General features: G+C 36.0%; 1 protein-coding gene across 2 annotated transcripts in view; it reads left to right on the forward strand.

Moving 5' to 3' along the window:
• EPHA3 (EPH receptor A3) overlaps positions 1–19,810 on the forward strand; it is a 356,646-nt gene extending 336,836 nt beyond the window's left edge. For both annotated transcript variants that reach the window (XM_043593904.1, XM_043593903.1), the window contains exons 16-17: positions 10,571–10,726; positions 17,058–19,810. In XM_043593904.1, the coding sequence (XP_043449839.1) occupies positions 10,571–10,726; positions 17,058–17,163 (262 nt within the window). In that variant the 3' untranslated portion in view covers positions 17,164–19,810. The remainder of the gene's footprint in view (positions 1–10,570; positions 10,727–17,057) is intronic.
• The last annotated feature ends 5,555 nt before the right edge of the window (positions 19,811–25,365 follow it).

Genomic DNA, 25,365 nt, shown 5'->3' on the forward strand with positions numbered 1-25,365 from the left:
CACAGATGTTTATTTAGCAGTTACTTTGTGCAAGGCATTGTACTATGCCCTGTGGTGATCAGTTGCAGAGAAGAAGTACCTTCTGAATGGTGGATGAAATTTCTGTGAGCACATAACAGCGTTAATACTAGGGGAACACTGTGCAAAAAAGAAAGACACACAAAAACTTAGGATCCTTCCAAATTTTATTGCATAATACAATTCTGCTGGAATATAGTATGAAGAAAGAGGCTGATCGATTATTTCATCATATAATGGAAGATTTAATGTCATTAGAAATCTGGGCTTTGGGGGCACCTCAGTGGTTCAGTCGGGTGACTTGATTTCAGCTCAGGTCATGATCTCATGGTCCGTGAGATCAAACTCTAATCAGGCTCCACACTGAGCGTGGAGCCCGCTTGAAATTGTCTGACTGTATGTCTGTCTCTAAAAAAAAAAAAAAAAAAAAAAATCTGGACTTTTGTCTTTGAGGAAAAGAGGAGCCATTGAAGATACTTAAAGGATATGTAGTTCTGTGCCTATGGAATAATTCTCTGGCAGCTATACCTAAGAACTGGAGGTGAAGAGGTTCGTAATAAGGATTTTGAAGGTGATTGATTTCAGTAGTCTAAGAAAGGACTTCCTCTAGAGTAGAGCAGAGGAAATAAAAAGAAAAGATGTGAATTCAAAAAAATTTCCTGAAGTACTATAGGACATGGTGGCCAATGAGATGTGCAGAGTGACAGGGAAAGTATCGGAGAGTACTTCCAGGTTTTGAACATGGAGGACGATAAGAACAGTGCTTTCGCTGACAGCGTAGGAAGGGCATTAGGAAGAACAGGTCTGCAAGGCAGATGAGCATTTTGGAACAATGAGACCAAGTCCTACAAGAAGCTAGAAGTTTACATCTCAAACTGGGGAGCCATTAAAACTGGATAATCAATTTAGAACCTTCTCTCTATAAAGAAAAAAAAACCTCATAGAAACTTGCTTAATAGTACAAATCTCAATCTAGGAATGCTAGGTTTTACCATAAATATACCTATTTTTTTCTAAAATTTTAATTTCTAGTTAAGGTTCTCATATCTCATGGGTTTTGAAGAGACTTTTTTATATTTTTTTTAAGTTTATTTATTTTAAGAGAGAGAGAAAGAGAATGCAAGGAGGAGAGGAGGGGTGGAGAGAAAGAACCCCAAGCAGTCTCTGCACCATCAATACAGAGCCGGTTGCAGGACTCGAACTGACACACCATGAGATCAGGACCTGAGCCAAAATCAAGAGCCAGACACTTAACCAACTGAGCCACCCAGGTGCCCTTGGATTATCAAGAGATTTTTAACCTCCAAATAGAGATTTTAATCTCTGAACACTCCAAGAGTGTTGGTTCATACAGGTCGCCAATGAGTCATCCCTCCTCCCAATCTTCCAGACTGAACTTTTGAGCTTCTCCTTGCTGCCTCTGGGGTGCCCTATTATCTAGGAATCTTTCTGAAACTTCTAAAATGCCTCAGTCATTTAGTCCAGAAGTCACTAAAATGTGTGCAAGAGCCAAGAAGATAATTGAAATGGGTATATGCTTCCATCCTATGTAATAGGATGCAATGGTAGCTCATGGGGATTTCAGGCACCTTATGAGGGGATTGTGGAGCCAATTAATGCCATTGGATGGAAATCCTAAAAGAAAAACAGTATGAAACATTCAAAACTATGTCAAAACAGTAAGTCACTGCATAAACTTCTACCCAGAGAGAAAGAAAATGGTCTCTTTAAGCTGTGGGGAACAGTACCAATCACAGAGCAGAAGAACATGAAATGGTTAGTAGAAACAAGGAATAGAATTACAAATGTGACTTAGACCATTATGGAATCCACAGCTCAAGGAATTTTCCAAAAGTGGATAGAATGAAGTGTGTTATCAAAAGCTGCTGAAGAGTGAGCAAACAAAAATACAACTGAAGAAAAAAAGCCATTCAGTTAAGCAGTGAGCATAACTCTGGTTTCTTTTTAGAGGAATATTTTGATTGTTTTAGAGTGATAAATGAGATACAAAATTTTAAGAGGTTTAGTTATAATTAAATAATGAACAAGCAGGGTGAAGACAGTGTTTTTGAGAAATTTAGAAAAAAATATAAATATAATGCACATGTAGAAAATGGTAAAAATAAAACTCCCTCCCATTTTAAGAATTGAAGAAATCTTTCTTAAAGAAGTTTTTGACAAGCTGTATTAGAAAGCTGTACTCATCAAGACAGTATGGTACTGGCACAAAAAAGACACTCAGATCAATGGAACAGAATAGAGAACCCAGAAATGGGCCCATAAACATATGGCCAACTCATCTTCGACAAAGCAGGAAAGAATATCCAATGGAATAAAGGCAGCAAATGGTGTTGGGAAAACTGGACAGCAACATGCAGAAGAATGAACATGGACCACTTTCTTACAACCATCCACAAAAATGCACTCAAAATGAATGAAAAACCTAAATGTAAGATAGAAAACCATCAAAAGCCTAGAGGAGAAAACAGGCAACAATCTCTTTGACTTGACCCACAGCAACTTCTTACTAGACATGTCTATGGAGGCAAGGAAAACAACAGCAAAAATGAACTATTGGGACTTCATCAAGATAAAAAGCTTCTGCACACCAAAGGAAACAATCAACAAAACCAAAAGACAACGGATGGAATGAAAGAAGATATTTGCAAATGGCATATTAAATAAGGGGTTACTATTATAATCTATAAAGAACTCATCAAACTCAACACCCAAAAACAAATAATCCAGTGAAGAAATGGGCAGAAGACATGAACAGACACTTTTCTAAAGAAGACATCCAGATGGCTAACAGACAGATAAAAAGGTGTTCACCATGACTCATCATCAGAGAAATACAAATCAAAACCACAATGAGATACCACCTCACACCTGTCAGAATGGCTAAAATCAACAACTTAGGCAACGACAGATGTGGGCAAGGATGCAGAACAAGAGGAACCCTTTTGCACTGCTGGTGGGAATGAAAACTGGTGCAGCCACTCTGGAAAACAGTATGGAGGTTCCTCAAAAAGTTTAAAATGGAGATACCCTATGACCCAGCAATTGTGCTACTAGGTATTTATCCAAAGGATACAAAAATCCTGATTTGAAGTGGCACATGCACCCCAATGTTTATAGCAGTGCTGTCAACAATAGCCAAATTATGGAAAGAGCCCAAATGTCCACTGACTGACAAATAGATAAAGGAGATGTGGTATGTATATATATATATATATATATATATATATATATATATATATATATATACATACAATGTGGATGTATGCAACAATGTGGATGGAACTAGGATGTATAATGCTAAGCAAAATAAGTCAGAAAAATATCATATGATTTCACTCACATGTGGAATTTAAGAAACAAAACAGATGAACATAGGGGAATGGAAGGAAAAATAAGATAAAAACAAAGAGGGATGCGAACTATAAGAGAATCTTAAATACAGAGAACAAACCGAGGGTTGCTGGAAGGGTGTTGGGTGGGGGAACAGGCTAAATGGGTGATGGGCATTAAGAAGGATACTTGTTGGGATAAGATCTAGGTGTTACATGTAAGTGATGAATCGCTAAATTCTACTCCTGAAACCATTATTATACTATATGTTAACTAACTTGGATTTAAATAATTTTTTTTAAAAGTTCTTGATAGAAAACAGTTCTATAAAAATAAATTGAAAATGGTCTTACAGTGATAAATTTTCTCTTACTTCCTAACATGTAATTTAGTTATGCAGATAGGAGAAATATACAAAATTCATTTTTTAAAAGAGACTATTTTGAAGGATTAGTTTTATACTATTTAAATTAATTTCATGATACACATTTTTATATTATATAAATATTCAATTGCCTTTACATTATATATAAGATATAACTCCTGAATTTAAATAAATTATTTCTATGAATATAGCTAAATTAAAAATAAAGAAGATTAACAATAGAGAAAAATGAGAGATGAATTAATTCACTTCCATTCAGGCAATAAGATGGCCTCTTTAATTTTTGGATATTTTTGTATATAAAATGAAATAGATCAATTATTTTTAAATTCACAGAATTTTCATACTCCAGGCAGTTATATTATTTAATAGTATTATAAATTTATGGAAAACACATTTTTGTTATAAAGAATTAAATACATTCCATATATTTAGAATGGAGGTCTGAAGTGAAGGTAACCAAATTCATGGCATAAGATCTTTTTGTTTGTTTGTTTACATTTTTATTTATTTTTGAGAGACAGAGATAGAGCACGCGTGGGGGAGGGGCAGAGAGAGAATGAGACACAGAATCTGAAGTAGGCTCCAGGCTCTGAGCTGTCAGCACAGAGCCCAGTGCGGGGCTCCAACTCACAAACTGTGAGACCATGACCCGAGCCTAAGTCGGAGGCTTAACCGACTGAGCCACCCAGGCACCCCTCATGGCATAAGATCTTAAACAGTATATTTAATAGTAATTTACAATGAAGTTCTGGATACTCTGGTTTCTCTTCAGATCGCACAATGAAGTTCTGGAGATCCAGTTGTACTTACTTAACTTATTGAAATGATTTAACTATATTGTTCCATTGCATCGATCACTATCTTTAAAGGGACTCATATTTATTAACTTGCAAGATAAATGGAGCAATACTAGTAATTTTTCCCTGTTAATGGCACTAAATTAGTATGAATCAAAGCTTCTGATCGCTAAGAGAACAAAATATAATTCTTTTTGAGAGTAAGTATTTTGACAACTACTGCATCCTTTAAAAGAAGTCTAACAACCAAAAAAACAGTCTATTTCTCAATGTGACTTTGACCTCCAATTCTGAAACTGACAGGGTGACTTTCCTCACTAATCAAATATTATACAGAACTTTTTAGAGGGAAGCAAATATGCCAAATACCCAGGTGATTTTTTTTTAATCTTAAAAATCAAAGTAGGTAATTTTGCCACTGGGAGGAATTAAACCAGCTGTAATAGCTATAACTGCTAAGATTCTTATCCTTAAGGCCTAAAGATAATTAAAATAAACACAGCAACTGTACTTCACCTTAATGTGTCGTGTATATCCTACTCCCCTGTTGGGAACTCTATATACTCAAAAAGGATTCTTAGTTACTGATGACAAATTAAATTTGCTTAAACTTTATCTGGAATTTTTAATGTTAGATATAAAAAGATCAAGATTGTAATAAATCCACATTTTAAAAAATTGGTAAATAAAAGATTTTCCCCCTGAAATATGATGAGAAGGCACCATTTCAAATTTTAAAAATTAACAATAAATTATAAAAGATATTGGAAAATTAGATTACTAATTTCAGGCAATAATAAAGATAGATATAATTAATATTCTGCCTTTAAGAAACTATTCTTGAGTAAATATATTTCCTGAAACTGTTCAGAACAACAGACAATAAGTAGATAATTACAGTGGTATAACATACATCTCCAGTATTATTGATATTTACTTCTAAACTCAGTTGGCATCCACTTACTTCTTCAGGGAATGTGTATTCATTACTGTTTTTATTCATGAAAGATAAAGTCCTTTGTATACCAAAAGGAGTCTTTTCATGTTATAAAAACATAACGTTCAATCCTAGTGGTTTGGAATTCTAAAGCAATATTGAAGTAACATCATTATGAGAATATATTCTTGGGAGTGACAGTTGTTTATTGACATTGGGTACCCAATATCAGGTGCTAATTGGTATGAAACCTTTTGCAGGTAAAATAGGAGTTAATCAGAAGAAAATATATGTATACGTCTTTAATGCAACAGTATGAAAACCCATAAAAGAATAATTCACAAACCTAAATACAAGGAGGGAGAGAGAAGGGGAGGAAAGTTATTTTTTGCTTCCCCTGAGCAAACATGTAATTTCCATGATTTCTTTTTAATGACTGCGGTCTGCGGCCAGTAGGTACTGATTTATGAAAAGCTGTAAAAGATCAGGTGGAACTCTGCAGGACATCGTTTACAGCTGCATGGATTGAAACCTATCTAATTTGTCTAGTAAAAGTGTGAGCTCACGGTGCACATCACCCAGCCTATAAATTTCCCCTTCAGACCCAAGTCTGGGGCTGGGTCTAAAAAAAAAAAAAAAAACCCAATGCCTGCAGCTGCTCAAAAAGCCCACATTCCCTTGGTGCGCATGAAGAGACATCACAGGCTCTTCACAGTGAGAGACAAATTCCTATCCATTGATAAACTCTCCAGATGTCCTCTCAGAGGAGGAAAGGAACCAATTTTTATTTGAATTCCCAAGAGAAATCCTGGAAGTGGAAAAATGATACTTTGCAGGGCTGGTTATTCTGAGGTCACTGGCATTAAAATTAGGCCATTCTTTGTCTTCATTGTACTTTGATCCAAGTAATAAACAGAAAAACTCAGTTGGGGTCACTCTAATCCCTAATCTGCACGTCCTGTTCTATTTCAATTTGTTTATACTAATTTTCTCTAAACTCTTGTTGAGTCTGGCTATAGTGTTGAGTTTAAAAATACAAACCATTTTGAACTAAGAAGAAAAAAACTCTGCATTTTGCTATTAGGCACAGTTCATAAATATTCTGAATAAATGTCCTGGGGTTTGATTCTTCATACCCACAAACCCATAAATAAAGGAGTATTGCTGTTCATGGGACCAAGAGTCGACAAGAGTCGACATTAGAGTCTATGCTACAGCTACTGTAGAAATCCAAGCTGTGGTGTGTGCCTGTGTGCATGTGCACATATGCCTATAGATGGTTTAATATATCATTGTCTTCTACGTATGACTTCATTTTTCTTATCAAAATTTCTTACACCTGATTTAATGTTATTCCTATTAATTTTGTGTACTAATTCAGTGGCTTACCCACAGGGTCCAATGTTACATCTAATGCTGGCTAGTGACAAAGGCTATTTTACCCATGAGCGTCATGCTAAAACAACCCAAGAATATCGTGTAAATTTTGGAATCTAACCTGTATATATGTATCTGTGATTCCTCAAAATCCTAGGGAAAAAAAAAACAAAGGCAAGAAATTTATAATTATTAAAATAACCTTTTTTTCTGTTGAATAATTTAAAGAATCATAGAGAACTATTTATACATATGCCCCAGGAGAGAATAATTTATAAAATGTTACATTTTGTAGTTTTCTAGGTATTCCTTGAAGAAATCAATGATTTTTAAAAATCATTTCTAATTTTTGTTTCTTTTTTCCTTTTTTTATTTTTTTAATTTTTTTTTAACATTTATTCATTTTTGAAAGGCAGAGAGAGACAGAGCGCAGATGGGGGAGGGGCAGAGAGAGAGGGAGACACAGAAACAGAAGCAGGCTCCAGGCTCTGAGCTGTCAGCACAGAGCCCGACATGGGGCTCAAACTCACGGACCATGAGATCATGACCTGAGCCGAAGTCAGCCACTTAACCAACTGAGCCACCCAGGCACCCCATCTTTTTTTCCTTTTTTTAAGATAACCTCTGATTATTAGTTAAAATTAAACCGTAATATATAAATATGTTACGTTCTCTTTAAGTTTAATTTTTAATTTATAAATTAAATACTTGAGGTAAAGAAGATTGAAATAGTTGAGTTTAGTCTCATGGAAAGAAGGTCGCAAAAGTCCTCCATTTTCAGCTATCTCCCTCTCTAAAAATGATCATGAGAAAAAGGAAAGTAGCTATCGATCTATATTTTCCACACAAGATGAAAATATAGGCAGAACGAAACTGTCATGTTGCCAACTTTTTCTTCAACTCAGTATTAAAATTTCCTTAATATTTCACTTTTATCAAATAAAAAAATTAGTTAAAAACTTATTTTTATCAAACACATTCCATATATCCCCATCAAAATCCAGATGGATAGTCCATTTACATTTTTTCATGTGTCTCCACCAACAGCATGCAGGGTTAGGACATGGTACAAATTTGTTCAGATTTGAGAATGTTAACTTGTTTCCTATGTATCAGGGAGTTAGTTGGAGAAATATTATCAATAGTAATAGAAATCTCCTAATTAAAAATTGCTTTTAAATGTGGGTAGAGTTGGCATATTTGTAGATTTGCTCTACAGAAAGATTTTCTCATGAGAATATGAGCTTTACCACATTTCCTAGATGATAATCAATGGTTAGTATTCATTGATAAAACACTATGCAGTTTAATTTCATCAAGATGGTTCACTTTGTTATTTCATGCTGCTTCTAAAAATATTATTGAATTGGTACTTTAGAGAGCTGAATTTGTTTCTAAAACAAAGACAAATCCATGGTAGTATAGTCTTCATTTGTTTTGATGTCCTCTGATAATTCTAAATATTGAATTTAAGATCTTCAAAAAACAGATTTCATTCAGGCAAAGCATTAATTTTTAACACTTAAGAAAATGCAAAGTTTAGTTAGCAAATCCTAATATTGGAGATTTTTTAAATAATTTAAAAAGTTTTAAGAGCTCAATTCTGATCAAATTCAACTGCAGTATCATAAAACATGAAAGATTCTGTATGGTAACTCTAAAAAAGTACAAATCTAAATGCACCTTCTCAATTATAAGTTAAAGATTAGGTTACGACACACAGTTTCAATGTTAGTAATATATTTTACTGCAGTAATGAAAACAGAAACTACAGAAATCAGAATAGCATAGCCATTTGCAAGCATTGGTTATAGAATGATTGTGAGGTTGTAAAAGTTATTGGCTATTTAAATAAGGCCCCCAATTATACCTGCTTTACAAGGTTGTTGCCCTATTATGCTCATAAGATTATACATGACTAAACTTTTAATTGCTCAGAAAGATCATTAACAAGATCACCACACTTCCAGCAGCTTTTATAAACTGGGACTTATTGTGTTATTTTCTTTTTGAAGTTTTAAAACCTTCAACCATTTGACAAGATGTGTTACCTTATGTCAGAGTAACAAATAGCTAACCGATAGCATATTACATGTCCACATCTCTGAGTATTCCTTGCATAAGTAATCTTTTTTAAGATTCATTAATCTTCAGTTGTGTGAAATCTCTTGTGATCATCATTCCCATTTTACAGGTGAGAAAGCAGACAAGATAAGAAATCACTGAAGATCACACAGATAGTATGTGCTATAACCAGGATTCAACCCAAGCCTTATGGTTCCAGTGTCTGTGCACTGGACCACTACACTTTATGGAATACAAAAGTTAAAGAGCCCACATCATGGAACTTAAATAAATTCAGATACACATAAATTTAAATAAATAAATAAATGTAAATTTAAATAAATAACTTAAAAGAAAACAATATGAACTAAGTTCCACCTAAATGGTATAGCATAGTGGCCAAGAGTGTGGGCTTTGGAATAAAATAATTGGTGTCTAAATCCCAGCTCTGGCTCTTCTGCCTGAGGAAACTCAGATGTGTGGATTAATCTCTTTCGGTTTCAGTTTCCACTTCTATTATAGGGACATAGCATTGGTACCTGTTGTAAGAATCACAGTCCTTCCTATCTGTGTACTATGCGGAGTATAGACCCCATTACATTAGAAGTGTTCATAAATGTTCAATGTAATCATTGCTGCTGTTGTTGTTATTATTCATCTCAAAACAAAGGCCTTCATTAGTGCTTTTTGCTCAAGCTCCTTCCCTTAAGAGAAGAAAATAAAGTCAATTGTCTATCTGGTCCCAGTCTTATGAGTCAACAGACAATTAACAGGTCATTGTGATCTGAAAAAAACACCCAAAGGGCATTTTACCAATAGGCTGCTGCTTTTGGCTCTCCCAGAATGAAAATATGGTCTCCTCTGTTTCTTTTATGTCCCTGCTGTTCCTTAGATTCACCAGATCTTGCATTTGGTCACAGATGTATGGTCAGACCTGTCATTATATAAAACAATTCTAAACGTTTCCCCTTAATGATGATTGTATTGTGCAGTATAAATCACAGTCACAGTACCAGTACCGATATTTTTCTCTCTTTCATCTTTCTCTATATGTCATGAAGTCCATTTAATATTGTCAATAGATGTGAGAATTTCATTTATTGTTACTCAGCTATTTTTTCTATTCTTTTTGTGATTTTAATTGTTAATGACATATATGACATTATTTTCATCTGTGCTGACTTCATGTCCTGCTGTAAGTATAATCTAGGTTGCTCAAGTGTCCTTTAGAAAGCAACCAATACAATGTCTACAAATGAACATCTATAAAGCAAAGTATTCAGTGTGTCAGGTCTCCTATAACTGTATCCTGAATTACCATCATCTTTGCTAATAGCTAAAGAAAATAAATTATCCAAGTATGTATGGATATATTTATGCATTCCACTGGCATAGTTTCAATGATTTACAAAGCAGGCATGAGTGGAAAAGGGAAGCACTGAGACAAGATGATTACACAGTATTCTTGCAAGCTGCCAGCTTGAACAGATGAAGCCTTCATGGCAGATAAATTCCACAAATAAACAGGAACACCACATGAAGTCTGGAAGTTCCTGCTGATGTTGGTGTCAAATTTTGACACGCGGCAACTCTGCTGATTCCTGATCTCTCTTCCTTTGGTGTTTTCTTTTCTTGCAGGCCATCAAACCTTCTTCTGGACCAAAGCAATGTCGACATCACTACCTTCCGCACAACAGGTGACTGGCTTAATGGTGTCCGGACAGCACAGTGCAAGGAAATCTTCACAGGCGTGGAGTACAGTTCTTGTGACACCATAGCCAAGATTTCCACAGAGTAAGAGAAAGTTTTTAAGACCGAATGATTCTGAACTTTCTAGTGGACATACGTGTTTCGGACTAATGAATTATAAATATTAGCTGAAACTCTGAGGTTCTTACTGTCTTCTATAACCACTGAGCTTTGTCCCGGGTCTCTTTGTCAATGCCAACTTCTAGAATTATGTATCTTGATGTGTCTTCCTTCCTCACCGTAGCTCCCCACAATAGGTATTTCCATTGAACTATGACCTCCTTCAGATAGACCAACAGATATAGACCTGTTCCCTACTCCCAGCCCAATGACCCAAGTTCTTAATTTAGGACATAAGTAAACATAGCATTCTGGTTAACTGCATTCCTGCATTTGTGATTTTCTATTATTGATAACAAAGCTTAACCTCTATGGAAATGGAAAATTAGGAACTAAGTGGATAAGCTGGTATACAGGAAAACACACTACAATCTAAAGGTAGTTTTCACATCTACTAAATAATTGTATATCATCATCTATTATTGTCTACCCTGTGAAGGATATCATGCTAGAAAATGAAGTTATAAATAAGTTTAAGACATAATATTATTGTTTTCCTTAAAAGGCTTATAGGAAGTTTGGAAACACAGGATATGCATAATTAGCATGCATTAATGAGTGTTAATTTATGGTTTTGTGTGTAAATGTCAAAAATAACCAAGTATAATGTGCTGTATTTCCTAGACAGGGATTTTTGCTAATAGGAATCCTTTGATATGAACACATGGCTGTAAGGATAAAGGAAGTTTATAAAGAATCAGGTGAATCCAGTGAATAATCAATGAAATTAGTCCCCATTCACAGGGTATAGTAATTGGGAACTGGAAAATGAAGAACGAGAAGCCATATTCTCCATCTCTCTGTGAATGAGAGCCGATTTAATATACTTCCTAATGTAACCACATCATACTTTTCTTTTTTATGCCCAGTGACTTTTTTTTTGTTTTGCATGTCTACGCACATGGCTAGACATGGTTTTCTCAGACCTAGGTCATACAATCTTGGTGTGTCCCTCAACTGACCAAGGTCCAACTGTCTTTTGACTCAGTCCTCAGGCAAGAAATTCTGGTGAGCTAGTCCCGCTTGCTTGTAGATTGGCTCTTCAAAAATCATATGCCATGTGCCATGATCAAAAGACCCGGGACAAGGTAACATGAACTTAGCTCTAGGGACCCGTTTCTGAGGATAAGATAGAGGACTGTTCCAAAGAAAGAGGTTTTGTGTCAGGCATATACATTAAAATTATCCATAATTGGGGGCGCCTGGGTGGCTCAGTCGGTTAAGTGTCCGACTTCAGCTCAGGTCATGATCTCACCGTCCGTGAGTTCAAGCCCCGCGTCAGGCTCTGTGCTGTCAGTTCAGAGCCTGGAGCCTGCTTCGGATTCTGTGTCTCCCTCTCTGTCTGCCCCTCCCCCACTCATGCTCTGTCTATCAAAAAATGAATAAACGTTAATTTTTTTTTAATTATCCATAATTGTGTAGTGTGCAGGGTCTGTTTGGAGACCAGGCCCATCTTTGTGTTAGAGTCTCCTACCTTAATCTTTGTTACATTAAATAAACTCTGTAGTGCCCTCAAGTTTCTTTAAGTCCTATCCTCTCCATTCAATATTTTAATATTTAGATGTTGAATATTTAAAGACTTTCATTGTCATCCTGTCAGTCATCTAAACAAAGTCACTGTGGAGAGCAACAGATTAGATGTCAAAAAGGAGCATGCAGGGGCGCCTGGGTGGCTCAGTCGGTTAAGCGGCCAACTTTGGCTCAGGTCATGATCTCGCGGTCCGTGAGTTCGAGCCCCACGTCAGGCTCTGTGCTGACAGCTCAGAGCCTGAAGCCTGTTTCAGATTCTGTGTCTCCCTCTCTCTGACCCTCCCCCGTTCATGCTCTGTCTCTCCCTATCTCAAATATAAATAAACATTAAAAAAAATTTTTTAAAAAAAGGAGCATGCAGTATAATTAATCGAGATACAAGTGCCTAACAAATAGGTAAAGCTTAGCATTTATGACATAGATCCCAATCAGAAAGAAACCCAAAAGTTCACAAAAGTACTTTTAGGAAGGGTACGTTACTATTAAGAAGAGAATTTGTTCCTGGAAAATAAAGTCACTCTCGTGTACCTGACATGTGTTGGTACTTCTGTATGAAGTGGAATGTAATGTTTATTAAATGGACTTCAGACCCGATCAACAATATTCTTTGAGGTTCTGTGGTAGTTATTTTGATCAGACAGTCCCAAGATATATTCATGTCTTTCAATATTTTTATAAATTCTAATTTTAATAATATAAACAATTCAGGTTACACTGTACAAGACACCTGCTTTAGAGCACAGAAGCCTAACAAAGAACAAACACAAAGTTGACCATTTTGGACCACTGCCAGGTTTTCAAAGGCAAAGGTCCACAAATGTTTATTCTCCATCAAACATCAACACCCAGAGCTTCTAGATAATGAAACCTCTACAGAAGTGGATTAGCAGAACGTTGTCAATATGATCAACTGCTAGCTCACAGTTTAAATATAGTCAGATGTCATAAGCTGTGAATGTGGTAAGAAGGCTATTTGCTTAAGACTATGAAGTGGGAGCATTTGTTACACTTCCGACTTAAGAATGTGTTTGTCTCAACACTGCATTGTTGGACGGTAAGCTCTTTTTGGTCGGTGAGAATATTTTCACTTAATTATTATTGTTATTGTTATTATTTCAACAACCCATGAACGTACATTGAAGTTGAAAGCTGACTTTTCCTGGGAGACTCGACTCTTTCAGGTGTGTCCTTCACACTGAGTCAGACGGTTTCGCATCTCTCTGTATTTCAGTCCCCACAATGTTCTTTCTTCTGTCCTTTATCCTCAGTTCAGGGACAACATAAAATTAACATATATATATACATATATAACGTATATATAATACACATTATATATGTATATATAATACGTAGTATATAATGTATATATAATATACTATATATGTATATATAATACGTATATATGTATATATAATATATTATATATACATATATATATATGTATATATAATATATATATATATACATGTATATACATAATATATACATATATACGTATATAATGTATATATAATACACTGTATATGTATATATAATACGTATATATATGTATATATAATACACATATATGTATATATAATACGTATATAATGTATATATAATACACATATATGTATATATAATACATATATAGTGTATATATAATACATATACATGTATACATATATACTGTATATATAATACATATATAATGTATATATAATACACAATTTAGGGAAATCTAATGAGGCAACATTCTTACTGAAGTGCTGTAAAATATCTAACTCAATAATTCATCCTACCTTTTGTAGCCTTGGGCTTTTTTGTTTAAATTTTCTTTCTTTCAATCTTTTGTGTGTGTGTGTGCCATCCAGACTCAATTCAGAAATTATTCTCTTGCCCAAACAACTCTAGAGGCTCTCCTGAAATAAGACAAAATACCTAAAAAAAGATTTTCACTTTTTGTTCTTCTATCCAGACTCTCAACTCATAGGACAAAAGTCAATAAAGCTTCATATCCAAATAAATAATTATCTATTTCAGTTAGTGTAGGGACTTCATTTACTAATCGAGTCATCTAATTTTCAAGTGAAATCCAGAAAGTGTGCTGTTTTGTTCAGTACAAATCACATTTTTTAAAAACATACTATTTCATAGCCTAAGTTGGATTTAGGAAGGTTAATGTGAAAAGGGAATGAAAGAGGGCAAGAGGGACTGTAGAAACTGAGAGAGAATTGAGTATGGAGAATGAATATTAGGCAGATTAATTGCTACATGTCATTACCCTGCACCCTTGGATGCCATTTTCACAGTGCCATCACCTAGCCTTTGCCTTTGAAGTGCCAGATCGCTTATTAACTTCTGTTCTCAATCTTGAGCTGCTCTTTAGACTTGAACTTTTCCATTGCTCTTCTGAATAGGATAGTCAAAATGAGATAAGCACATGGAATGTTATTTAGATTACAGCAGCTGGATGTTTACAACTATTTTGGACGTGGCAGGGTGCTGAGTAGAAGACATTTTGGAAGGGGTAGAGAGGATGGAGGGGACATAAAACCCCAGCTAAGGCATAACCTAAAGAGATAATTATCTTTTTTTTTTTTTGAGAGAGAGTGAGAGAGTATGCCTGGGGGCAGGGAGGGGCAGAGAGAGAGCATCCCAAGCATGCTGTGCACTGTCAGCACAGAACCCGACGTGGGGCTCAAACTCACGAACCATGAGATTATGACCTGAGCCAAAATCAAGAGCTGGACACTTAACGGACTGAGCCACTCAGGTGCCTGTACTTTATCTTTTCTAATGTAATCCTTTGCAATGAATATATACAAAATTATGTATCTGTTTACTTATGTCGGGTTTCAGGCACAGAATCTGAAACAGTTTTATGCACAAGATTTCTTGAGGAGTGCATTTGGGATATATATGTATTTTAAAAAGTGATGAGGGGGGCATTGAGCTATAGGAGAAAACTTGGCCCTTTTTATTGGAACAAGAGTCTCAGAGCTGGGCTGGCCCTTCAGAGCTGTCCCAAAGCAATCTGTGAACACTCTTCATCTTATTTTTTCTAGCTTACTGGGGTATGGGTGCTTCAGTTCTATAAAAAAGGTCCGGACCAGACATCATAGCATGTTTTACTCTCTCACTGGAAACATTGTTTTCTTGCTTTCCATGATTATCATTTTGTGTTTCTAAGTTTTTTTTAAGGAAGAGAAAAGGAAGTCAGAGAAAAAAACTGGTAAGTTATAAAAAGTATAATATAGAATTAGAAGAATGAGAGAAGAAATCCAGAGTGAGGATCTATTGATTTGTACACATATATTTATATCTGCCCTGTTTTCTGGCTCTAAAGGATAAGTGGGGATAAATCTTGTACAATACACCTCAGAAGCAGGGATCAATGTATGTAAATAACCTACGTTACTCTAAGTGAGAGATTCATTATCCACAGTTACACAGAGGAGCAGCCATATCGCCCCACTAGCCTTCCTCATGAAGTAAGGCTGCTGGAGTAAAATCAAAGAGGGCTCAGGCAAGATACAAGTTGTACATTGAGAATTTACCAGCCCCTTGAATGGCAGCAGGGAGGTAACCAGCAGGCCACCAGGATTCCATTCCCAGCCAAGGTGATAGGAATGCAACACAGTCTTGGTGAATTTTATGTAACAGATGTGTTAAGAGCATGTAAATTGCTTCTAAAATGGTACCTAGTGTCTGCTTGCACACCTTTGTTGCTTGGGAACTCATTTCTTAAGAAATCAATTGGTCCATTTTTGTAGAATTGAACTCCCAATTTTTCATTCTTTCCTTTATGTTCAGTATAAAGGAGCCCCTTCTGTGTGTGTGTGTATGTGTGTGTGTGTACACGTGCGTGCACATATTTGCCCGCATACTTTTTCTTCATGCCATTCTCGATGCTTCTTGCTAAGTGATACTTTACTCCTCTGTCATCTTCCCTGGATAAACATATTCTAGAGTATTGGTTCATTCTTTATTAAGTACATATTGAGCCCCTACTATTAATAGCCATTGTTCAGGGTGTGGTTAATAAGCAGAGTACAAAATGAGTAAGAATCCCCGTTCATATGGAATTCACCTACTTGTGGGACAAGATAGAGAATATAAATAAGTCAGAAAGAAAGGTATTATGCTGCATGGTGATAAATGCTTTGGAAGAAAATAAAACAAGAAAAGAAAATAGGAAATGCAGATATGGGTTCAAGAGGTTTTATAATACTAAATAAGAAGTCAGAGAGGGCCTTCTGAGAGGGGTGTGTTTGAGTCAAGACCTGAAAGAGGTGAATATGTAGACAAATTATTTGAATCAAGGTTATTTAATTAATCATTTCCACATGCTTAGCTAGGTCTTTTTTCCCCCTAAGTGAAATTCCAAGGTAGTCTCATTGGATTTAAAGCTCATTGTAATCTAGAATGAACTCATCTTGATCCATTGTCTTGATTATATCTGCAAAGTCTCCCATTTCCAAGTAAGGTCACATGGTAAGGTTCCAGATGGACAGAAATTTTGAAGGGACACTAGTCAACCCACCACACCATCCATTCTTCCATAAGAACATAGGTGGACTGGTCAGGATACAATACGTGGATGATGCAAAAATCAGAAAATTAGGTTCAAAGCACTGAGCTACATTATTGTACAAGCTTTGCTGACTAAAAATCCTCTGCTCATATATTATCCAGGAAACCAGGATTCTCACCATACATGTTCTTCTTTTTTTTTTTTTTACAGCGATATGAAAAAAGTTGGTGTCACTGTGGTTGGTCCACAGAAGAAAATCATCAGTAGCATTAAAGCTCTAGAAACACAATCAAAAAGTGGTCCAGTTCCGGTGTAAAGTGTTATTTCTGGAAGGAAGTGGTGGCTGTGGAAGATGTAGCATCGTTCTACAGACAGATGATAATGCTGGAGATGCTGTTCCAAGCCCAATAAGACACTCAGATATGAATACAAATGCCTTAAAACGGAATCGAAAAACTCTTTATTTTCCCCTGTCATTTAGTGGATGGGAGGGGGGGTGTACTTTGTTTTGTAATTGCTTTTTTATATTAGTTGGTGGGTTAAATTAAAATTCTTCAGCGTGGAATGATGAAGAACTAGCATAGAGCCATTGACCATAAACTGATTATCATAAAAGCAAAACAAGTGTAATAACAAAATGAACACAGTGGCTCTGTTTACTAATAGCCACAAAAGAAAAGACTTGTGATATTTTTATACACAGAAGAAATCTGTAACAGGTATTTTGTTTCTTTAAAAACAAGCAAAATAGAGGAATTTATACCTCAAACTATCTGGCCATATATACTACCTTTTTCACTGTATTATTCTCTTTTATCTGTTAAGAGCATATAGAAGTGAAGTTTGTAGTTGTTTTAAGTACTACATATTTTTAATTGTTAGCTTCCTTAAGTATTATCATGTAAAAATGTGTCTTAATTTTTAAGAAAAGTACATATTTATTTTCTTTTGAATTGTTTTTATTGTTTTCTATTTATGCTTTGATGATTTAATTTGGATTTGTTACAGCCAAGTGCCAAATGTTGTCTCAAGTTGTCAGCAGTAGGAAACATGGTAAACTAGACATGGGGAATGATGGGTTTCTTTCTAGATTTTCTGAACCATCTGCTCATATGTACCTATATCTCTGTATTGATGAAAGAAACCAAATCCTTTCATACACTACCCAAATCTCTCAGCTTGAATTATCTTATCCATTGTTGTCTCTCCATTGATTACAAACTGTATGCTCCTAATTTAGTGTGATATACTGACTTATATGTAATGGATTCTCAATGACACACCTGCCCTGCTCTGGTGCTTAGAGGACAGACCATCAACTCCCTCCATTAGTAAACAGGCTACGCTAGAGCTCCTGCATAGAGAATAGCTACACTGGAGAGAATTCGAATCCTATGTAGATTGCTGCATTAATTGGCAACAAAGCCTATAGGCCAACGCATGAGTCAAAAAATCACTTACTGACTGGCTTTGAAATGTCACTTAATATCTTTGCTTAAACTTGTTGAGCTATTTATAGGGAATAATGAAAACGAAACTACTCATCTGCATCACTGGGGTTTAGTTAATTTAATTAAACATGGAGATCATCAATAGCAGGTATTAATATCTTTAAAAGTCTTCCACTGATATGCACCTGTTGTAATTTTGATGTCTAACTTAGAAGCATTGAACTCCTTTGCCTTTATTGAGCATAAAATTTTCAAAAATAGCTGGTTATCTAGCAGATGACTCAAAATCTGTCGGCAGGAGAGAGATCTCTCCTTGGAAGAACTTAGATTTACTACTCCACACGGGCCAAATATAAGTGTACTCGGTAATATTTGAAACGATGTACCTGGTGGAGATCTAGCCACTAATATATTGTGAAGCAGCATTTTAGCTCTATCTATATTCTTTCTAATGCTGATATGCTCATGTAATGGGAATAAGAAATAAGAAGTGTATATGTCACAAGAATAGAATGAATAAATCAAAGCTGCAACCCATATGTTCTTATGCAAAATGGAACACTATATAGCTTATAGTCACAGATCAAAATCCACAAGTGCTAATCTGTTGTAAATTTAGTGTAATAAGGCTTAGGTTGTGTTCCTTCATGTATGAAATTATTTCTTAGATTTCTGCAATATCCCTTATAGTCAAATCACCCTACTAGGATTCTGTATTGGATATATAAGAGCATGAACTTTTTAAAAAGATATATGCGATTATGAAATTAATTACAAATTTCACTTAAGCCCGCTAGAAGCAGCTAAAAAACATTCTTCTTTAATCAAACGTTTTGTTTGTGTCGTGGAATATTCATTAAGACCTAAATCTGGCTTCAATATCATCTTTTCCCATACTAGAATTTACTTTCTTAGGTACCATTCTGAGCATCCTCAAAATCTGTGCATTTCATGAATTAATAGAAGTTGAGAATTGTTGAATCTATTTCACTTATTTTGGCTGTGGTTTCCATTTGAAAGTAGAGGTTATATCCACAGTATATTGCTCTTCGTTTTTTCCATGATTTTTCTATCTTACCTCTTATAAATTTACTTTACATAATTTTTACCCTGTACATATGTAAACATAACAGTGTACGATTCTTAACTGTGGAGTAGAGGTACTAGAATGTTGATGGCCATCTCTTTGTACAGGAACTGCGTTGTCTTTCAATAAACATGAAACCACATCCCTTCACAATGTTATGTACCATATTATCTGTTCTGTATCTTGAATTTGATTTACATTTATTATTTATTTCTAGTAACTTGCCCAGTTTATGCTGTGCTAAGTATCAATTAAGCCATGTATAAATATGATATGATTGGCAATATGTATTTACTTTAAATTTGTGTTTTCACAAATTACTCCTTTAGTTTATATCGTACAATGTAGATGGCCTCTTACTAATGTAAAATGATTTGTAGTGGAAACATTTATATTTTTATAATAAACATAATGAAAATATTTTTACAGATTGGAATACAGAAGTGGTCTTTGAAGCTTTTTTAAATATTATAAAATACGTGCTTCTTTAAACAGCAACATAATGAAATTTATATAGTCACAAAGAATGTGCTTCTGTTTCTTTTTTCTCCATTAGTGAGGAGTGTTCGTGTTATGTAGTCCACTTTTATGTCTAAATCTCGTTATTAATAAGCTACAAAAATGAGCAGTAAATATTATCTTCATAGTTAAAAAGCACAACTGTATGAGACAGTTCTCTTTTGATTATAAGTGACAAAATACAAATTAGCTTAAGAAAAAAAAAAAGAACTTTGAGCCCATGTGGCTGAAAAGACTGGAGATAAATTTCTATACAGTAGGATCCAGGAGTAAGTCTTTTATTCTTTGTCTTCTTCACTTGACCCTATTTTTCTCCCAACTGGGTTAGTTTGCAAACTGTATCGTTTAAAATACTGCTCTAGTTCATATAATTCTACATTGTAATTACCGTGGGATAATAATTGCCCCTCATGCTTTGCTTGGCTCACAAGCCCTATGTGAGTCACTTTGGGCAGGAGAGTGTATTACTGAAATTGGCAAGTACTTACTTAGTCATGTGCGGTGCCCTTGGAGACAGTGGGTGGGGTCAAGTGGAACTGATGATCTACAGGATTAGAGGTGTCAAAATGGTTTATGTCTAAAAGAAAGTCAGAATATCGTTTATGAGAAAAAGAAGGAAAGAATTCTGCACAAGCCAAAACAAAAATGAAAAGCAAGCAAACGCACACAACTACAAATAGCACTCTAAGAAACACCTGATACTTTTTATAAAGTAGGTCCCTAGTCATGTGCAATCTACCTAAAGAAAATGATTGTACATGAAAACCAAGAAAGCTAACTAACAATATAAGGCAAGATCAGCCATCAGGAATTCCATAGAGGTAAGTAAAGTCAATAGGGAGAGGTCACAAAACAGCTCAGATGGAAGCTTACCTTGAAGGAGAAAAAGCATTTGATCATGTTGAGTAGAGAGTAACTTGTAAGCAGCATATTAGCTAAGTAAAGGGGAAGAGGTAAAGAGGAATATATTTATTCATTCAATAAACATGTACTAAGCAGTACCATGAAATAGGTATTTTGTTATTACCACTATTTACAAGCTAACTCATTCAATCTTTGCAACAATCCTGGGGCTACAGATTGCTCACTTTTAATATAGAGGGAATAAAGACTCAGAATGTACAAGTCACCTTCCCAAAACAATTCTAGTGAGTAGACTAATAGATATTTCAAAGCTGGAACCTTCCTATTTTGTGTTCTTTCCCTAATATAATTGCTATTGTCAGCCCAAGGATGCTCCGGGGGGGGGGGGGGGGGAGTGACAGTGGCAATTTACAAAAATGATTTGGGGTGAAGCTATAGTAGACTGTATGATATTAGAAATCTACTTTGGTTCTGTAGGCATGAAGCTACTCTGCAATGGTGGCAATAGAATATGAAGAATGAAATGCGTACAAAGACATAAAGGAGAATTAGCAGAATTTATCAGTTTGATATAAGAATTATTCAAAAGGTTAAGAATCAAAGTGAACCATAAAACGTTAGGTCCTAAGTGGCTATGGAAATGATGGCACCATTAGAAGTAGGGAGTAAGGAGAAGTTAGTTTAACTCTATGAGTTTGCTAAATTTATGGTGTTAGCCAAACCTTAATAAGTTAATAGGTCCTGAAAATGTGAGTCTGAAGCTTTAGAAAAAAGAATTCAAAGGTAAAGTGTGTCTCTGAGACGATGCCAAGATCTATATATCTTTATGTATTGTGTACATATAACTTTGTCTTGGGCCACCTCTCTTAAGTTCATGCCAACTGCTCAAGTAGGTAAATCTCCACATCCCATCAGCTTAAAATAGCAAAATAACAATTTTTTTTAACGTTTATTTATTTTTGAGACAGAGAGCACGAATGGGGGAGGGTCAGAGAGAGAGGGAGACACAGAATTGAAACAGGCTCCAGGCTCTGAGCCATCAGCCCAGAGCCCGACGCGGGGCTCCAACTCACGGACCGCGAGATCGTGACCTGAGCCGAAGTCAGACGCTTAACCGACTGAGCCACCCAGGCGCCCCAAAATAACAATGTTTTAAATGCAGAATTACCCGAGAAAGCTGTTTGTCGGGTGGCCTTGGTAGCAGTGATTCAGATCCCGTGCCCTCTTTGTCTTGTGCAATGTAAGGCCTTAGAATCTTGTGCTCATGGCCCCTAAAATGGAAGGGAGTCTTGACTGTGGTGGATTTTACAAGCCCAGCTTTCAGTGGCGCCTGTCACTTCTCCTCCCCTTCCATTGACTAGAAGTCGTATTGCTGTATTTGACTGCAAGCGAGTGTGCAGGAAGTAGTGTGCCTAAATAGAAAAGTAAAAGGTTTTAGAGTCTATGGAACAGTTGCTGCCACAAGTCCTTTTTACTTACATGTATAATATGTGAGAAGCAGGCAGTTCTAAAAGGCTGTTAAAAAAACATCAGTTTCTTGCTAACTTCACCCATTTCATATTCTCTACAGGCAACCATGTTTAACTCTTCTCTCTCTGCTTAAACCCAATACTTCTATTAATGGTCTGTGTGTCCGCTCTGGGCCCGCACTATTCAGATCTCCTTACAAGACAGAACTTATTAGAAAGAGAACAATTAGCTGATAGCCTAGAGCTATTTTATTTCAAAAACCCCAGCACAGCACCAAGCCACGGGGCATGGCAGAAATACTAGAGCAAGGCTATTTCTTCCCCAGTGATGGCCTCCTGTAGCCATCTCAAGCTTATCTCATCCTGGAAGAGGTTTTCTCATGGCTACACCATGGTCTGAGCTCCCTATAGCTCTTTTCCTCAGCTCTCTCTTCCCATAGGCCTCAGACATGAACTCCAGTCTGAACGCTCCCTATGCCTTCTCTTGCTCTCTTCCGGGATCTTTCTCTGACGCCCCCACCAAAAGATTTCTGGAAGGTCTAATTTCCTCTTGATGTCTGTTTCTTGATGAGTCTCATCTGAGACAATGATGCTCAAGTTGGTTAACCTGAAAATTAAGATGTCACCCTTCACCCTTCCCTTTATCCCATCTTAGATCCCCTAAGCAGTCATGTTAGGAATGTTAACTTCTATTCTTTCCTCTAGGTCCCACCACACCTTCTGTTGGTAACCTCCTTACTTGTTTTGATTACCAAAGAAATCTCCTGCATAATGCACCTGTCTGTGATACTGATATCTCCAATATCAGTCAGACTGACACATTAGCACAAATTTAATTATGCAGTTCCTCTTGCAAAACAAATGCCTCAGGGGCTGGGCAGTTCATATAAATATGCGAAACAAGTGAAGAGTATGGTGACTCGATAAAAGCACCCTCTGTTCGTCCAAAAACAATTTCTCAGGGACAAGACAACATGGATCCAATGTAAATTTCTGATCTTTTAAAAGAATGCCTAATCTGAGTTTTTGTGAGAAACTCTTATGTATTTCCAGTATGATATCCCATCTCATAATGAAGATATACACAAGGGCTGAACTTAGCTCGCAGCTGCCTCCTTATCATTTCTAAGATATAGACTCTATCTAATATTGGTACATTAGATCTGCCTTGAATAAAACCCTGCTTCTCTGCACATTCTCATCTGTCCACACTATACACAGCTGCACTGAACCACTCATAGTTCTCTGAATATGCCACTTTTTTTCCTTTTTGAGCATCAGGGCTTTTAAACTTCTGTTCTTTTGTTTAGAATCACTTAGCCAATTTTCTTTTTATTCCTCTCCTTATGTCCCCAGCACTGTGTTAAATTTCTTTTCTGTGTGTGTAGCAAAGGAACCCTGTGATTGATCCTACATAACACATCAACTTTTATTGAAATTGCCTCTTCTTGGGGTACCTGAAGGGTCAGTCAGTTGAGCGTCCGACTTCGGCTCTCGTCGTGATCTTGTGGTACGAGAGTTCGAGCCCGTGTAGGGCTCTGTGCTGACAACTCAGAGCCTGGAGCCTGCTTCCGATTCTGTGTCTCCCTCTCTCTCTGCCCCTCCCCTGCTCATGTTCTGTCTCTCTCTCTGTCAAAAATAAATAAACATTAAAAATAAATAAATAAATTGCCTTTTCTTTAGGTCCCATCCCTACTTGTGGCTGAGGACACTTTTCCAGGAACTGTGCCTTGTAAATCATGATTTAAACCTCTTCTATTGCAATGCCTTGTATATAATAAGCATTCAAAATTATCTGAGTTGACTTAATATATTAAAACAATTTTCGATAATAATATAAAGGGTCATGTCCCTGACTTCTTTGTCCTTGTAGATAAAAGTGTAAATTTCCTTCAGGTCAATGAAACTGGTTAATGTCCTGGTTGTGTATCTTGGATCATTGAACATACTGATTTCTGCTAAGACTGGTTCATTTTCATAGAATTTTGTGGACTCCTTTCATTGGTCTCAAAGCTCTCATTTTTCTTAGTGCAGTTAAGTCTTTTAAGGAGACCCTTGAACCAGAGCTTAGCTATAAAAATTTAACAAGGTAAATGCCAAAGGTTTTCTGATCCTTTATACTCTCTTACTATGTACAAATAACGTCAACATGCCTACTAAAAACCACTTTCTTATGGGGCAACTGGGATACACATTCTATGGACCCAGGGGATCTAGACACTATTTGGGAAAATAAGTGGTAGAATTAAATACACCATAAAATAAAGATTTTGGTGGTTTACAGAAGTCCTCACCCTGAAATTCTTTGGGAAACCCAGTTACAAGCTGATGGAGAGTAGTCTTAATTAAATCAGATTTTCCCACTAGGTGGGCTATCATCTTCCTTCTTTGAAGAAAGATAAGTTTCCAGTTGGCTTAGAAATAGTAAAAGAAACAATAGTATACTAAAACCTAATACAAATCTAAAAATTGCTGGATAATTTCTATTACATATATGTGCATATACATGTATGTATTATATTCACCTATTCCAAATCATAAGTACTTTCAATTGAACGTTTACTATGTGCCAAGCGCTTAATATGAATCATTTAATTTAATTTTCCTTATGAACATTGAGATTTATGAAATGAGAATATCTATTTTTTTTATTTTATTTATTTATTTATTTTGAGAGAGAGAGCATGAATGCAAACTGGGGAGGAGCAGAAAGAGAGAATCCCAGGCAGGCACCATGTCAGTGTGGAGCCCAATGTGGGGCTGAAACCCACGAACCGTGAGATCATGACCTGAGCCAAAACCAAGAGTCAGACGCTTAACCGACTGAGCCACCCAGGGGCCCCTGTTATCCATTTTATAGTTTGAAGCTTACGGGGGTTTAATAATCACATGACATCATAGAGCTAGCTAGTGGAAGAACTTTAAGTCAAAATCAACTCCAGGACCTGTGCACTGAATGACCACACTCTGTGAGAATTATAGTACTAATGAGGATAAAATCTGAAGAATGATGATAAAATGCATTCTGATGTAAGATCTCAGATAGTCTCCATTTTGTTGCCTTTCAATGTGCATGTTATTCAGTAACCCTGTTGGTAGAGACACGTTTTTACAGAAACCTTTGATTC

This window comes from Prionailurus bengalensis, chromosome C2 (assembly GCF_016509475.1).
Source record: "Prionailurus bengalensis isolate Pbe53 chromosome C2, Fcat_Pben_1.1_paternal_pri, whole genome shotgun sequence".
Lineage (NCBI taxonomy): Eukaryota > Metazoa > Chordata > Mammalia > Carnivora > Felidae > Prionailurus > Prionailurus bengalensis.